This window comes from Oryctolagus cuniculus, chromosome 17 (assembly GCF_051225735.1).
Source record: "Oryctolagus cuniculus isolate XC-2025 breed Fujian yellow rabbit chromosome 17, ASM5122573v1, whole genome shotgun sequence".
In the NCBI taxonomy this organism is placed as follows: domain Eukaryota; kingdom Metazoa; phylum Chordata; class Mammalia; order Lagomorpha; family Leporidae; genus Oryctolagus; species Oryctolagus cuniculus.
The window spans coordinates 65,596,499-65,612,260 of NC_142883.1; the positions used below are offsets into that span (position 1 = coordinate 65,596,499).

Sequence of the window (15,762 nt, forward strand, 5' to 3'; positions counted from 1 at the left end):
TTGTTTATGTTAGCTCCCTATCAGATGCATAGTTGCCAAGTATTTTTCCCCGTTCTGTAGTGTGTCTTTTCACTTTGCTCACCATCCCCTATGCTGAACAGAAAATGTGCAATTCGATGTAATCCCATTTGCCTATTTTGGTTTTGTAGTTTGTGCTCTGGGTGTCATATCCAAAGTACAATTGCCCAGATCAATATCATGAAGCATATACCTTGTGTTTTCTTCTAGTAGTTTCACAGTTTTAAATCTTTCACAAATCTTAATCTAGTTTGAGTTGATTTTTGATTACGATGAGAGGTAGAGATCTATATGTTTCTGCTTGTAGATGTGCAGTTTTACCCTGTCATTTATTGAAAAAAAAAAAAACTGTTCTTTTTGGGGCCGGCACCATGGCTCACTTGGTTAATCCTCCACCTGCAGTGCTGGCATCCCATATGGGCACCGGGTTCTAGTCCTGGCTGCTCCTCTTCCAGTCCAGCTCTCTGTTGTGGCCCGGGAGGGCAGTGGGGGATGGCCCAAGTGCTTGGGCTCTGCACCCTCATGGGAGACCAGGAGGAGGCGCCTGGCTCCTGGCTTTGGGTTGGCGCAGTCTCGGCCTTAGTGGCCATTTGGGGAGTGAACCAACGGAAGGAAGACCTTTCTCTCTGTCTCTCTCTCTCACTGTCTATAACTCTACCTATCAAAAAAAAGTTCTCTTCACATTGTGTGTACTAAGCACCTTTATCAAAAATCGGTTGGCTGTAAATGCATTAATTTATTTTTGGGCTTGCTATCCAACAATTATTTTTGTTAGGACTGCACCTCAGATTGATAATACTTTCTTAGGAAACTATTTATTAACATGAGAATATGTATAATGTGTAGTTCTTTATTTTGATAGTTGGCTTCATGATAGAGTGGATTTAATTTTAATTAATTCATCATTAAAACATTGTTTTATAAATTTTCCTGCCACCAAACCAGATCATATTCCAAACTAAATTGTTATATTTAGTATAACAGTTCATTTTAATCTATTTAGTTGAGATATGTTATATCAGATATATTAGAAACCTTTTTAAATTTAAAATAATTAAGAAATTAAGAAAGGTCACTCAATTTTTTAAAGTCACACTTCTAATAAAAATACCTTAGTTGAATTCAGTTTTATATCTTTTGAAGTAATTCTATTTTTTCTAGATTTTGAAGTTTACTATTTTCTCTGGTGTTCATTTGGTACATGTCTCACTTACCATAAGCATGGAACATTAGGAGTCTAGGGATCGCCTCTGGATAATGGAGTAAGAAAATTTGTCTGCAGACTGCTGCTGGCATCTCCCTGGTCTCCTCAGGGAGGTATACTGTGTCCTGGGTCCTGCATTGTCCTTTGTGATGCTTGCAGGAAAAACTGTTTCCCTTCCGTTGCAGTCAGTTTAGGTGACAGGAGACTACAGCCAGGGATCCAGTCAGGAGGAGAATAGTGTCTGACAGTTAAAACAAACATAAATACTGACATTCACATATTTTCTGTTGTCTTATTTGTTTATAGCTTTCTCAAGTTTTATTATTGCTTGTCCACATTTTGTTTATTGTATCATTCACTGTGTCACCTAAAGTGAAGTTTTCTCTTTTACTTCGGTCTCACTGCAACGCATTCCCTTCCACTTGAGCTGATACTGACTTTGATTTATGGTACATTGTCCCATTCTTAGTAATGGGAAAAATTAGCATAGTCAGTGCAGACATTTTCTCAGCATGAGATACCTGTTTTGCATACATTTTGCTCCATCTTTGCTTTAGGCTTTTATAGACTACCATGGAGCTATTAAATACTATTTTAAAACCAATCATCTCCACCAATTTCATCTTACTTTCAGCCACCTGCACTGTAAAACATGACATAGATGTGGGATATATATCTTCCTAATTGTTAATATGATTAAATGACAACATATTCAAGCTTCTTGGTCCAGTGCCAGACACATAAAAGCTATAAAAATATTTGCTATAATTACTAATAGATTATACTACAAAATATTCAAACAATGTAATTTATACAAACTATTTAATTGATCTTAGTTCAATTAAATAAAAGATCAATACTTAAAAAGTTACAACCCATATATTTGGAAGTTGAAAAAAATACACAATAAATAATGAATATAAGAGCAGTATTTAAAAATCTACCTAGAATTAATGGATAATGGAACTGCTATACATAAGAAAGGTCTAGTGACTCTGCTAATAAATAAATACATAAAGAGAAGTAAAAGAAAATTATACCAGCAAATGTATATATTAGAAAAATAAGAACATTTAGAAGCATTGATTATCAAACATAATGCTTACAAATGAACCAGAGAATAAACATAGATAAAAGTAGAGGAAACAGAGTAAGTATTTTTCAGAGCAAAAATTAATGAAATACAAAACAAAGATATGAGGATAATCAAATGCAAAAGTTCAGTGTTAAAATTATTTTCCAAAAATACAACCTAGTGAATAGTGAACAGAATTCTGATGAACCATTCTTATTTATGGTCTGGAATTGTAAAAGAACAAGTTATAAAACAATTCTGTTGAGTTACAAATCAATAAATGAATAAAAGCACAAGTCTGTATTACCCATGGGGTTTTGTACTGGGAGATTTGGAGTATTGTATTGGGGTTTGTGGTGAAATGAGAAGGCTGCACCAAGATGGCTGCTTGCAAGCACGCATCAGTTATTCACGAATGGCTTCGGAACCCACCTGGCAAAGAAGCCAATCTGCCCCTTGACAGGACTGGCTGCCTCAGCTATATAAGCTGTTGTACCAACTGAAATAAACAAGTCTACGGGCTGCTTGCCTCTGGTCTGCTTTCACCCAACTCCCAGTGTTTGTGTCGTGACTCCATGTCTCTTGCCCCCACTGTGCTCCTCCTCTCAGAATGAATCCATAGCAACATCTGGCGCCCATTGTGGCAAGGCTTAAGTAGCCCATGTTTTAGATATTTTTCTATGAATAGTTTAATGCCTGTAGAGATCTCAGGTTTTATGGGGTCTTGCCTTTGTAGCTATATTTAGCATCTAATTACAGTGAGATTTTTTTAAAAAGATTATTTATATTAAAGGCAGAGAGAGAGAGAGAGAGAGAGAGAGACTTCCATTTGCTGGTCCACTCCCCAAATGGTTACAACAGCTAGGACTGGGCCAGGATGAAGCTAGGAGCCAAGAGCTTCTTTCAGGTCTCCCACGTGGATACAGGGGCCCAAGCACTTGGGCCACCTTCTACTGCTTTCCCAGGTGAATTAATAGGGGGGCGGATCAGAAGTGGATCAGCTGGGACACAAACTGACACCCATATGGGATGCCGGTGCTGCAGGCAGCAGCTTAACCCATCACATCATGGCACTGGCCCCTAGTGAGATTTTTTACAGGGATTTCCCTACTAGCCCTTCTTTCTGGGATCTCCACTTTCCATACAGATAGATCCACTTGGGAGGCAATATAGCCAGAGTTCAGAGAAAGAGCTACAGCAGAGTGTATACAGGTAGCTAGGGCAATCAAGAAAAAATGGTCCTGACACAGGACTAGAGGTGTGTCCTACTATGACAGTCATTAGACAAGGGAGCTCTACCTAGTAGGGGAACTGAGCATTCAGGCTTATACAAAACCCTCGGGGCACTGTTGGGAGTCAATAAAACAATCTAAAGTATAATAAACACTTTCTCTTTGGTCAGCCATCTATCCCTGCAATGATGCAGGAAATCATAGACAAGAATTGGGTTAGAACACATGAGGGCCTCCAGTATCTGACAAAAATTTAATTTTGTTACCTGCCATGTCAACAGTTACCCGAGCAAGTCTCCAAAATGATGGTTAGCAGTCCAGCTGGAGCCACTGGGAGACCGTGACTCAATCAGTCCTCAGATCTTTTAGCCATCAGTAGTCCAGTGGTCTCCATTTCTCATTGGGGTCAAGAACAATCCTTCTTCCAATTTCCTTTGCTTTTGCAAATGGCACACTGGTTTAGACTCAGTGGCCAACAGGCTGAGGGCCCTAAGCCTGGGCTCTGCTTTAGGCTCTGGCTTTGTCCTCAGTCTCCAGGAGGGGTAACCCTGAGGTGGTCCAGTGCCCAAGGCAACATCCGTCAGCTGGGCCTTTCATGCACTACTTTTATCTCTGTCCATTCCCTCTGCTCTACACCTACTGTCAGATACTTGGGAAATCATCCCTGTGAGTCCTGCTAAGCATGTCTGGGGTCCTGCACCTGCTTTTTACCTGACATCTGAGGGCTGCTTGATTACTGAAGTGCATGGCTGTAAGGGCTTGCCCTTGGGGTAAGTAGGATCTGTGTTGGTGTATTTTCTAAAGACCTTTGTTAGGCAGCTCTGAAACATGGTAGGGTTTTTATATGTATCTTGGGTAGCCTCTCTCACCTCTTAGTAACTGGCTGGCTTAGCTGAACATTTCATTCTACTGGGCAAGTTATCATGTGGTCCTGATGCTCCCTATCGTTGAAGCACATTGGGCAATTCCAGCAGGCTCACTGACATCTCTATCTGTCCTGTAGATGGTATGGGCTGGACTTAAAGCAGCAAGAGTAGGGCCACTATTTAGCCTTATTGATTATGTGTTGTTTCTTTTCAATACTGCACCAGTGAAATGGCAATAGTTGCATGTTTGGTGTAGTCAAAACAAAGAGTTACTTCCACAAATTCCTAATGAAATTAGCTGGAGTCCTCAGAAGATTGTCCCAATTTTTTTTTTTTTTGCTTATTGTCAGATCAGACATAGAGAATGAAACACAGACTCAAACAGTCCGACCAGCTCCATCCCCAGTCTGTCTTAAAGGGCAAAGCTTAAAACTGCCAAGCTCATGAGAGTGGATGGGGAGCAGGGATTTGATGGTTGTCTTGAGAGGCAGAAAATGCAATCCCCTGGCTTCTTATTCTTGCTGCCTGAGCTAGGAGCTCATAAGAATGCCTCCACTTGGGGGAGTCACCATTTTGCCAATTAATTGGGCGGGAAAATCGACAGGAAGAGAAAAAAGTAGATGCTTTCAGCAGCTGCAAGTATCCAGACCAGGGTTGGAAAAAGCCATGCAACAATCGAATTTGGGTCTGTTCACGGCACAAAGATAACGGCCCTCAGCCCAGAGGCAGTGTACGTCAGAGTAGTGGACTGAAAGCAAAAGGAAGAAGTACAAGAGATCTCTATGGTATCTCAGGCCAGGGTACAGTGTATGAGAGACGGTGCTTTCAGTGAGTGGAGAAAAGTCACCTCAAGGCAGTAACTACCGCTATGTCTACAAGAGACAGAGTTAGCATGCTTCAAAGATGGGGAATATGTGAGTAGCAGGCAACCAAGATGTGACATCAGGAGATGTTAGATCCAGGGGAGAGTAGTGAGAGATAATTAAAGTGACAGGACAAGAAGAAAGGGTCAAAAACCTCAGAGAGGATCCAGATCCTTACTCAATGTCCAAGGGGACCTGACCTGTTTGAGAGGCAAGGAGCCAAAGAAAGCAAGGGTGCTTGGAGCAATCCCAACATGAAATACCAAGCTAAAAGGCAAGTTGTTCCCCACCAAGTAGGGACATGAATCATCCGCAGAGAAAGTAGATTTCCTTAAACCACGGGTCTTTCCAAACCAATCCAAAGCCAACTATCCCAAAGCATACGGGGCAGCTTCCAGGGGGAGATCAGGTGGAAGAAGCTAATGCCCAAATGGAAAGACCACAAAGGAGAAGAAAGGAATAAGGGAACCATCAAGGAAGGTTCCTGACTCACCCATCCTTTAGCATCAAACTGTATCCTGTAGTCTTAATTCTGGGGCCCAGGTTGTCCTCAGGAGTCTCTTCGTGGTTGCTAGGAAGCTGATACAGAACCACTTGGGACTCCTGTGTGCCAAGACAAAGAAATCAGTCACGAGCCAACAACGTGAAGACAACAGTGTTTTATATAAAGAAAGTGGCAAATAGAAGGCTACTCCACAGTCAGAACCGCCTGCAGAACTTCTTATTCCTATCTAGCTGTAAATTAGTACCTATTAATCAGCCTTTACCCAGAGACTGACTTTCTAAACTTGTCCTGTGCCTGATTCATTATTGATTTCGTGGTCATCACAGTTGTGAACTCTGGCTTCACTGTTTCTCTAGAGGCAAGGCACTATGCACAAGTTTGTGCAAACCATCACAATAAAGTTTGTAACCATATCAGTGTATAATCCAAAAGCTGCTCCTGTTGAGCTTCAGGCCAACCAAGATGCATCTAATCTAGTCTTGATATCCTTTAAATCTTCCCTTGCAGTATTGTAACCATCCGTTCAAGCATCTGAAACCTCTCCCAGAAATCACCATCACCTGCCAGAGGGCCGCCTGCCTGTGGATTTCAGCCTGACACACAACACTGGGTATCACTGTTTATCTTTAAATGACTCTGATGCTGTAAGTCTCAGTACAGCTGAATGTAAGAAAAGTATGATAGTACTTACTATCAAAGACATATAATACTTCCCATTGCATATAATGTTGTGGAATATCAAGGAACCAGACACTGGAGGATTCAAGTGTATGCAGGTTTTGCTATTGTGAATTCTAGGGGCATCTGGACAGTGCTTTATCCACTGAATTCTGTTCATCCTCATGAAACTCCACCTCACCTTAGTATGGGATCAGCTACCCACAGCCATTCTCTCAAATGAAAACGAGACATAGCAGTGTTATCATAAATAACTCACACTAGTAAAAAGTTCACTCCCATTAAATACAGCGAAGTAAAAGGCTAATGAACTGGTAACATCCTAACCCTTGAAATAATGTGCATCTAAGGTACTTCCTTAGGGGTGCCTGTGACTACCTAAATGTTATCTCAACAAAAGGGAGAGGACAGTTTGCCATGAGGGAAAGCAGGTCCACAGATGCTCACACTCTGCTCCACCTCAAGCATCACTGGGTCTCGTCCCTCCTCTGGCCCGTGCCTAACTCAGCACCGTGGAATCCTGACACACTCTCCATATTCTTCCTGCTGAGTGTGTGTATGTCTATCTGTGTGCTCTGGCGTATCTCCCACACGCAATCCTGAATCTGGGGAAACTGGACAGTGTAGTCTGATCTCTATACATTAGATGCATCCATGAGAGATGCTTTCATGCATTTTCCTAAAGCATCAGGTGGGGAAGTGAAGAACCCACCCGAGAGCAGTCCAGAACACGAGAGTGTACCCACCGCTGTTTTCTAGATGCGTCCTGGAGAAGCCTCCTGAAGCCCCTTCTCAGCTCTCAGGGATACACAGCCTGGCTCCTTTTCCTCTCTGTGGATGAAGCTTCAAAGTGCCCCAAGGTACAGCAGTGGCCCCTCAACACTCACCCAATGAAAACGGCACTCCAGTCCTCACAGAGAAAGCAGCAGGCAAGACATAAGGGGGAACCTGCACATGCGCACCAGGTGGGATGGCCACAGCACGTTTGGGCGCCACCTGCAGGCCCTAGTAGTAACGCAGGACATGCCAGTTCTGTAGAGCGCTGGGTTCCCAGTGGCCCCTGCTGCTCCACTGGGCGAATCAATGAACATTCCTACTTAACATATGCCAGGCTGTGATTTCACATGCACCAAGGAAGACGGCAAGCCCCGGGTATTCTGTCTGCATGACACCAGATGAAGACAAAAAAGAAATAAAATACAAAGTCACTACAAAACATTTGATGAATTTTCTTTATACCTGCAATGAAAACTTGGAATGAAAATGCTAAAAGTTACCATTTACAATACCATGCAAAAATAAAAGACTTATAAATCCAGCACAATATGAACAAAAATATCTCACAGAACTGTAAAACATGATTAAATAAATGAAATACAAGTCAATAGAAATTTTTTTTATGATAAACAGAACATGAGCATGTCAATTTTCCTCTCATCTTGATATGTAGGGTAATCTCAATCAAATTTCCACTGAACTGCTTTGTAGATAATGTTATGTAGATAACCCGCTGTGCCACAGTGCTGGCCCCTCCCCTCTAGTTTTGATAGTAGCTAGCTAGCCACCTTTTCCAAATGTGTGTGTGTTTTTTTTTTTTTTTTTGAGAGGCAGAGTGGACTGTGGGGAGCAACTCAGACTAGACTAAGTTACTGGAATTAAGACTTATTCTATGCATCTGCTCTCCCACAATATGGCGCTGAGAGAGACCAAACAACCTCTACACAGCTGCCTCTCGCCAACTTGACTGATGAGCTGCAGGAGCTGATCTTGCTCCTGATTGGAGGAGAGCAGCGTACTCGGCGTGTGGGTAGCAGAGTTGGGATTGGTGGAAGAGGACTATAAAGGAGGAGAGAGACAACATGCACCAGGAACATCTAAAGGAAACATCTGAAGGAACATCCGGATAACATCTGAGCAGCCCCCGAGCGAGCCGGCTGGTGGTGTGTCGCTCCTCCGTGGAAGTGGGGAAAGTGGCAGGGGGAGCCGCCCCTCCACGGAGGTGGAGGGGTCAGCAGCCAACCCGGGAAGGACCAGCAGCAAACCCGGGAAGGGGTGAGCAGACAAAAGAACAGCGCAGTATCTAGTGTCGTTCCTCCGTGAAGAGGGGGAGCGACAGTGGACAGTGAGAGAGAGACAGAGAGAAAGGTCTTCCTTTTGCCGTTGGTTCACCCTCCAATGGCTGCCGCGGCCGGCACGCCGTGGCCGGTGCACCGCGCTGATCCGAAGGCAGGAGCCAGGTGCTTCTCCTGGTCTCCCATGGGGTGCAGGGCCCAGGGACTTGGGCCTCCTCCACTGCCTTCCCTGGCCACAGCAGAGAGCTGGCCTGGAAGAGGGGTAACCGGGACAGAATCTGGTGCCCCCCAAATGTATTTTTAAAAAACCAGATTTTCTATAGAATACTCACTTTACCTGACTTCTGGGGGCAAAGTGCTGCAGGAACACCATGGAACAAAGAGGAAGAAATTGGGAAGGTGAGAGAAGGAAACACATGTGTCAATTTAAGGAAAGAAAGGCTACCTGAGATAAAATTTTCCCAAAAGACAAGGGGTTAAATGATGTGAATTCTCACCTCTTTATCCTGTTTCTCAATTATAAAATTTCTAAATTTTCAGTAACTTCAGGGAATCCAAATCTCCACAAATACATTTCATCCTCAAAGAATCATTGCATCATTTTGTAACATTTGGTTCAAGTTTAAGACAGAAATTAAGATTAAAATTCTGAAAATAACAGAGAAGGAAAGAAAATCTACAAGTGTCATCTTTGGTAAAATGGGCTAAGAGCTATAAAAGGACAATTTAAGTGTCCTTTAATTTAAGTGATAGGAGGCATCTTTTTTCAACACTGAGGGTTTAATATAAAACACTGAATTCAATGCATGATCACTAGGGTTCATCAGTTATTCCCTCAGTTCCCTTAAAATCTAGTTAGCATCTTTTGTAATAAAATTCAATAGTGTTAAACACTACAGGGGCTGGTGCCTTGGCTCACTAGGTTAATCCTCTGCCTGAGGCGCTGGTATCCCATATGGGCGTCGGGTTCTAGTCCCGGTTGCCCCTCTTCCAGTCCAGCTCTCTGCTGTAGCCCGGGAGGACAGCAGAGGATGGCCCAAGTGCTTGGCCCCTAAACCCACATGGGAGATCAGGAGGAAGCACCTGGCTCCTGGCTGCAGATTGGCGTAGTGCTGGCCGTAGCAGCCATTTGGGGAGTGAACCAAAGGAAGGAAGACCTTTCTCTCTGTCTCTCTCTCTCACTGTCTAACTCTACCTGTAAAAAAACTACATATATATATGACTACATCAGCAATAAGATGATCAAAGAATGTTAAGTTCAGCATCAATGTTAGCAGCATACTGCACAACTAAACTCAGACACCTGACTGCAGTTTTGTTTTGTTTTGTTTTTGCAAGGATTTCTCTTTTGGGAGGAGAGGGAAGAAGAAATGGGGGGAAAGGTAAATATGCTAACTTAGAATACTTGCCCTTAAAATGAATTAATTTGTATTCTGTTGTTCATCAGTATGCAAGTAAGGACCTGGAGTTTTCAATCCCCAAAGAAGCTGTTACCCATATGAAAATTTATGTTTTAGGAAAGCCTAGGTCTTCACATTACTGGTTCTACACTCTTGAATTTTGAATTTTGATTTGAAAACAAACCAGATAACTTGAAATCAAACTCAGAAAGCTCCAAAATAAAGAATAATAGTTCTTCCTTCTAAGGGCACATATTGAGAACCACGCAACAAGACCCTTCTGTAATTCATAAATCAACCTCATTATTCCAAATTTGGCTTTATAATAAATATTAATGGAGAGTCCTGGACAATTTGATAACTGTACATAACTAAAAGGTTAAATATTAATTTTTTGAATAGAGTAAAATCTTCCTTCGCTAGATGTAAATTCTGATTGGGCTATTGGTAACTTGCATGACACATACAAGGAAAGATTATATGAGGATGGGGCCCATGCCATGGCTCATTAGGTTAATCCTCCGCCTGCGGTGCCGGCATCACATGTGGGTTCCGGGTTCTAGTCCCAGTTGCTCCTCTTCCAGTCCAGCTCTCTGCTGTGGCCTGGGAGGGCAGTGGAGGATGGCCCAAGTGCTTGGGCCCCTGCACCCACATGGGAGACCAGGAGGAAGCACCTGGCTCCTGGCTTCGGATTGGTGCAATGCCGGCCATAGCGGCCATTTCGGGGGTGAACCAAAGGAAAAGGAAGACCTTTCTCTCTGTATCTCTCTCTCTTACTGTCGTATAAATATAGAATAGATTATATGAGGAGGCTTTCAGCACAGAAAGATATAAAGGACTTTTTCCTTACAAAAAAATAATAAATAGAAATATCATTCAGGCAGTGAAACAGGAAAAAATTCATAACCTGTATACAACTTGTTTTCTTGTATAATCAGTGCTTTATAAAGTTTTCCTAATTTTTATATCTTTAAAGACAATCTGTCATAAAGTAACAAGAATCCAAAATTATAATTCTTTTTTTTTTGACAGGCAGATTTAGACAGTGAGAGAGACAGAGAGAAAGGTCTTCCTTCCTTTGGTTCACCCCCAAAATGGCTGCTACAGCTGGCGCACTGCACCGATCCGAAGCCAGGAGCCAGGTGCTTCTTCCTGGTCTCCCATGTGGGTGCAGGGGCCCAAGCACTTGGTCCATCCTCCACTTCCTTCCTGGGCCAACAGCAGAGAGCTGGACTGGAAGAGGAGCAACCAGGACTAGAACCCAGGGTGCCAGAGCCGCAAGCGGGGGATTAGCCAAGTGAGCCGCAGCACTGGCCATAATTATAATTCTTAAAATTTGTAATCAATATGTTTCCATGAACTCTTGACACATTAGATTGCTATGAATCCTTTTAAGAATTCTTTGAATTTTTGTTCCTTTCTACTTCTACTTTATTCTATCAATATTTGTCTTAACTTCCTTGTAGTCAAGAGCCAGACCACCCGGGATATAATTCCCCTAGCTTCTCTTCAGTGTAGGACAGAGGCAGAGAATGAGAAAGGGGAAAGAAAGGGGTGGGGATGGATGAGAGCCAGAGACAGAAAAAAGAATCCTGATTATCCCCTATTCTTTTCTTTTTCCCTTCACTGTACATCTAATTTCTTTTTCTTTTGGATCCACTTTAAATATCCATCATAGTAAATTGAAACACATTTTTGGGAAATCTTATAATTGTCACAGGAGATTCAGAACAACAAAGATGAGCTGATCCAGAGTCTAAAGTCTAAATAGATCAATTAATGCGGTGATTCACATGCAGCAAAAATTTTGTTCCAATCACCTTTAAGAGTTTCAATGTAACCCCAGTCTAGACTCCAATTTATTCTGAGCCTCTCAGGAATGAACTGTTTTGTCATTTACATATTCTATCAGACCAATTCTCAAAAAACACACACCCTAAATTTTACAGATGTGAAACAGGGAAGAGATGGGTATAGGGAAGAGATGGGTATAGACTATACTAACTCACAAGATTCACACTATAAAGTACACTGACTCAAATTTTCTCCAACTTTCACACCGCACACTCATTCAAGCACACATATTGGACATAAAAATTGTGCCAAGATCAAGCATCAGCTTTCTATTTTAAAAGCCTTAATAAAAATGTAGATAGGCTCACTGCAGTTTCTTTAAGGGAATATTCAGTGCTTCGGTCCTGCTTTACGTTTTCACAACTCAGTGTTAAGAACAGAGTAGGGGGCCGGCGCCGAGGCTCACTAGGCTAATCCTCCGCCTTGCGGCGCCAGCACACCGGATTCTAGTCCCGGTCGGGGCGCTGGATTCTTTCCCAGTTGCCCCTCTTCCAAGCCAGCTTTCTGCTGTGCCCTGGGAGTGCAGTGGAGGATGGCCCAAGTCCTTGGGCCCTGCACCCCATGGGAGACCAGGATAAGTACATGGCTCCTGCTATTGGATCAGCATGGTGCGCTGGCCGCGGCAGCCATTGGAGGATGAACCAATGGCAAAGGAAGACCTTTCTCTCTGTCTCTCTCTCTCTCACTGTCCACTCTGCTTGTCAAAAAAAAAAAAAAGGAACACCTTTCTGTCTCTCACTGTCCACTCTGCCTGTCAAAAAAAAAAAAAAAAAAAGAATCACCTGACTACAAAAGGAACAATCTGTAAATGATGTCACCAACACTAACAAACTTGTTAACATTCACACAACATATTATTCATCCTTGTTTCATGATCACAAAAAATAATTAACTTTTTATATTACAGCACCTTGCCCTACTGCACACAAAAAACGCAGAAAAAAGAAAAAGAAAAGTTGCCTACATGGATGCTCTAAACCCCTCAATGTATAGCTGAGAGATCTTGTCCTACTCAGTGCCGAATGTTTGCCATGCAGCCACTGCTTGGACAATGATTGCACATTCACAGGATTAAACAAATGTAAAAAGTACCTCCTTAAAATGGCAGAGAGCTAGTATTGCATTCATCTGTGGAGTAGAATAGCCCAGGAAATAGAAGAGGAGAAACAGGATATGGTCCTTAGGTTAGGAATAAAGCAAGGTTTGATACAGATATCCCCTCTTGTAGGCACTCTGCGGGTAGAATGTAGCCACGACAAACTTCCCATCAAACATCCTTCCGGTCAGTAATTCCTGAGCGTCTTTGGAACCACCAGCATTGGCATACTCGACAAAGACTTGCCCTCTGCCAGGATTTTCCTTTGGACGAGCGGAGATATCACGGGTCCATATTTCTGGCATTCCTCTTTTAAATCTTCTACAATATCTTCATGTTCCTCTTCATTCTCAAGATGATCATCATCTAGCATGCTCAGCAGTCTTAGCAGTGGGGTAGGAACTACCATCAGATCTTCAACATGAGGGGCAAAAGGAATGCTAACGAATGGGCTGCGCGATGCCATTTCAGCAGGAACTCTTCTGCTTGGATCATCATGAAGCATGCTTTTGATAAGGTCTCTTAGGTGATGGGTTGGAATTGCGGCATTCACCACTGCTTTACCGGCAAATATCTCATCAACAACAGCAGAACTGCTTGCCTTCCATTCCTGAGATCGGACTGTATGCTTCAGCTTCGTTCCTGAGAACATTTCCAGTAAAATGATTCCTAGGCTCCGCAGACCAGCAGCCGAGCTACATTATGTATCACTCTGCAGGCCAGCCTGGGCCACGTGATTTTTCAGCTCTGCTTCTGGAGCACGACACCCGTCTGTTTGAATGTACTTTACACCCGGAGTGCCTTCTTTGAAGCTAAGTCCAAAGTCAGTGAGTTTAAAACATTCGTTCTCTGCACTCCACAGTATGTTCCGCGGTTTGAGGTCTGCGTGGACACGACCCTCATGATGAAGGAGAGCAAGGCCTTCCAGAACATCTCTGGATGATACAATGCTGTATCATCCACGTGGAACAACCCTGGTGACTGGACTATGAAAGCAGTTCCGAAACACTGACATCCAGGAGTGCAAGCAACAGCATGATAGCACATTCAGAGAGAAGTGGATCGTAAAGACTCCATGTGAAGTCATGATGTTCCTGTGACCCTACAACTGTTCAGGCACTGCTCTCTCTTTGCGGAACCCAAAGCCACAGCCTCGGTGGTTCCTGGCGGGAAGAACTGCTTGAGGGTGCCCGGTGGTGAGCCTGGGGTGCCGCAGCAGTGCACTCGATACACCGAGGCTGAGGAGCTGCTCTGTACCCGCCACAGCCACTCCCACAGACCTCCAGACACTGTGGTGGCTCAGCGCCCCATGCACAGCCAGACCCTGCCATCGGTGTGGGCTAAGGGCACTGACACCACAGCTGTAGCAATGCCCCAGGTAGGTGGACTGGGCCCGTGCTCACATCCCCACCCACCGGACCTGCAGCTCTGCAGCGAGGTGGCTGCAGCACCTCACCTGCTCCCAGGACCTCAATCCGCAATGACCACTAACGCCATTTTAAAAATTTGATTTTACTGGGGTTGGCGCTGTGTTGTAGTGGGTAAAGCCGCTGCCTGCAATGCTAGCATCCCACATGGGCGCTGGTTCTTGTCCCAGCTGCTCCTCTTCCAATCCAACTCTCTGCTATGGCCTGGGAAAGCAGCAGAAGATGGCCCAAGTGTTTGGGCCCCTGCATCCATGTGGGAGACCCGAAGAAGCTCCTGGCTCCTGACTTCCAATCGGTGCAGCTCCGGCCACTGCGGCCAATTGGGGAATGAACCAGCAGATGGAAGACCTGTCTCTCTCTTTCTCTCTCTCCCTCTCTCATTCTCTTCTTCTCTCTTTCTCTGCCTCTCTTCCTCTCTCTGTGTAACTCTGATTTTCAAATAAATAAATTTTTTAAAAATAACTTGATTTTACTAAACCCAGTAAAGTCAAAAGTTAATAAAATTGGCTTGGTACAATTAACATATTTAAATTTGAAAAAATATTGTGAGTTTTAAGGTGTGTATTTTCTAAAGATCTATTTATTTATTTGAGAGGCAGAGTTACAGAGAGGGAGGGAGGGAGGGAGGGAGAGAGAGAGAGAGAGAAGTCTTCTATTTGCTGGCTCGCTCCCCAGATGGCCGCAATGGCCAGAGCTGGGCCAGTTCGAAGCCAGGGGTCTGGAGCTTCTTCCAGGTCTCCCACATGGTTGCAGGGCCCAAGCACTTGGGCCATCTTCTACTGCTTTCCTAGGCCATTAGCAGGGAGCTGGATCGGAAGCAGAGCAGCTGGGACTTCAACTGGCATCCACTTGGGATGCTTATGCTGTAGGTAGAGGCTCAAGCTACTACACTACAGAACTGGCCCCAAGACACTGATTTTTAAAGATATCTGCATCCCTTTCAACATTGCAGAAAAAAATAAGCAATTTATGAGGCAGGAAAATAGGTAGCAGGAGCTCACATTCTCCCCTACCTCAGGCCCAACCTGTCTAGTCCCCAGTATCAGTGCTGTGTGAGTGTGAGGTTCTCTGGAGGTGAATATGGGCAATCTCATGAGGAAGTTTGGTTTCCCCCTATATTGGATAAGGGGAGGTTCCTCTTCCCCACTTCAACTGAGAGAATTATGGCAGCATCCCAGTTGGGGGATGGGACATGCATATGCACAACACATGCACAGGCACAGGGCAGCTAAAGCATGTCTGAGCTCCACATGCTGGCTGTGCCCCTATCCCAGGATGCTCAGAGGTAACTGCTGAATTGTCTGCAGCTGCTCCTTGCTAGATCCCCGACTGAAGCAATGGAAATCCCTGTTCACAGATACGAGGCCATGATGTTACTGGCAACAAGGGGATGGAGAGCAGTAAGTATCCTGTATACATAACAGTAGATGGAGAAAAAAATCAGCAAAAGCCAATACCAGTCCAAAAAGGTT

The 15,762-nt window shown here is 43.8% G+C and overlaps 1 protein-coding gene and 1 pseudogene across 7 annotated transcripts in view; one reads left to right on the forward strand and one right to left on the reverse strand.

The window, feature by feature from the left end:
- Window positions 1-15,762, forward strand: part of LOC103346476 (leucine-rich repeat-containing protein 37A2) — a 214,833-nt gene that overhangs the window by 146,761 nt on the left and 52,310 nt on the right. The window contains exon 5 of one of the 7 annotated variants that reach the window (XM_089317063.1): window positions 6,271-8,493. The exons of 5 other annotated variants lie outside the window; for them this stretch is intronic. Coding sequence is in view for 1 of the 2 variants with exons in the window: in XM_089317062.1 (XP_089173188.1) it covers window positions 14,173-14,241 (69 nt within the window). In the remaining variant the exon portion in view is untranslated. Of the gene's footprint in view, window positions 1-6,270; window positions 8,494-13,814; window positions 14,242-15,762 lie in introns of those variants that run through there. One more of the 7 variants, XM_089317062.1, reaches the window with a different exon arrangement.
- On the reverse strand, window positions 12,953-13,818 carry LOC149121307 (serine/threonine-protein kinase Kist pseudogene; annotated as a pseudogene).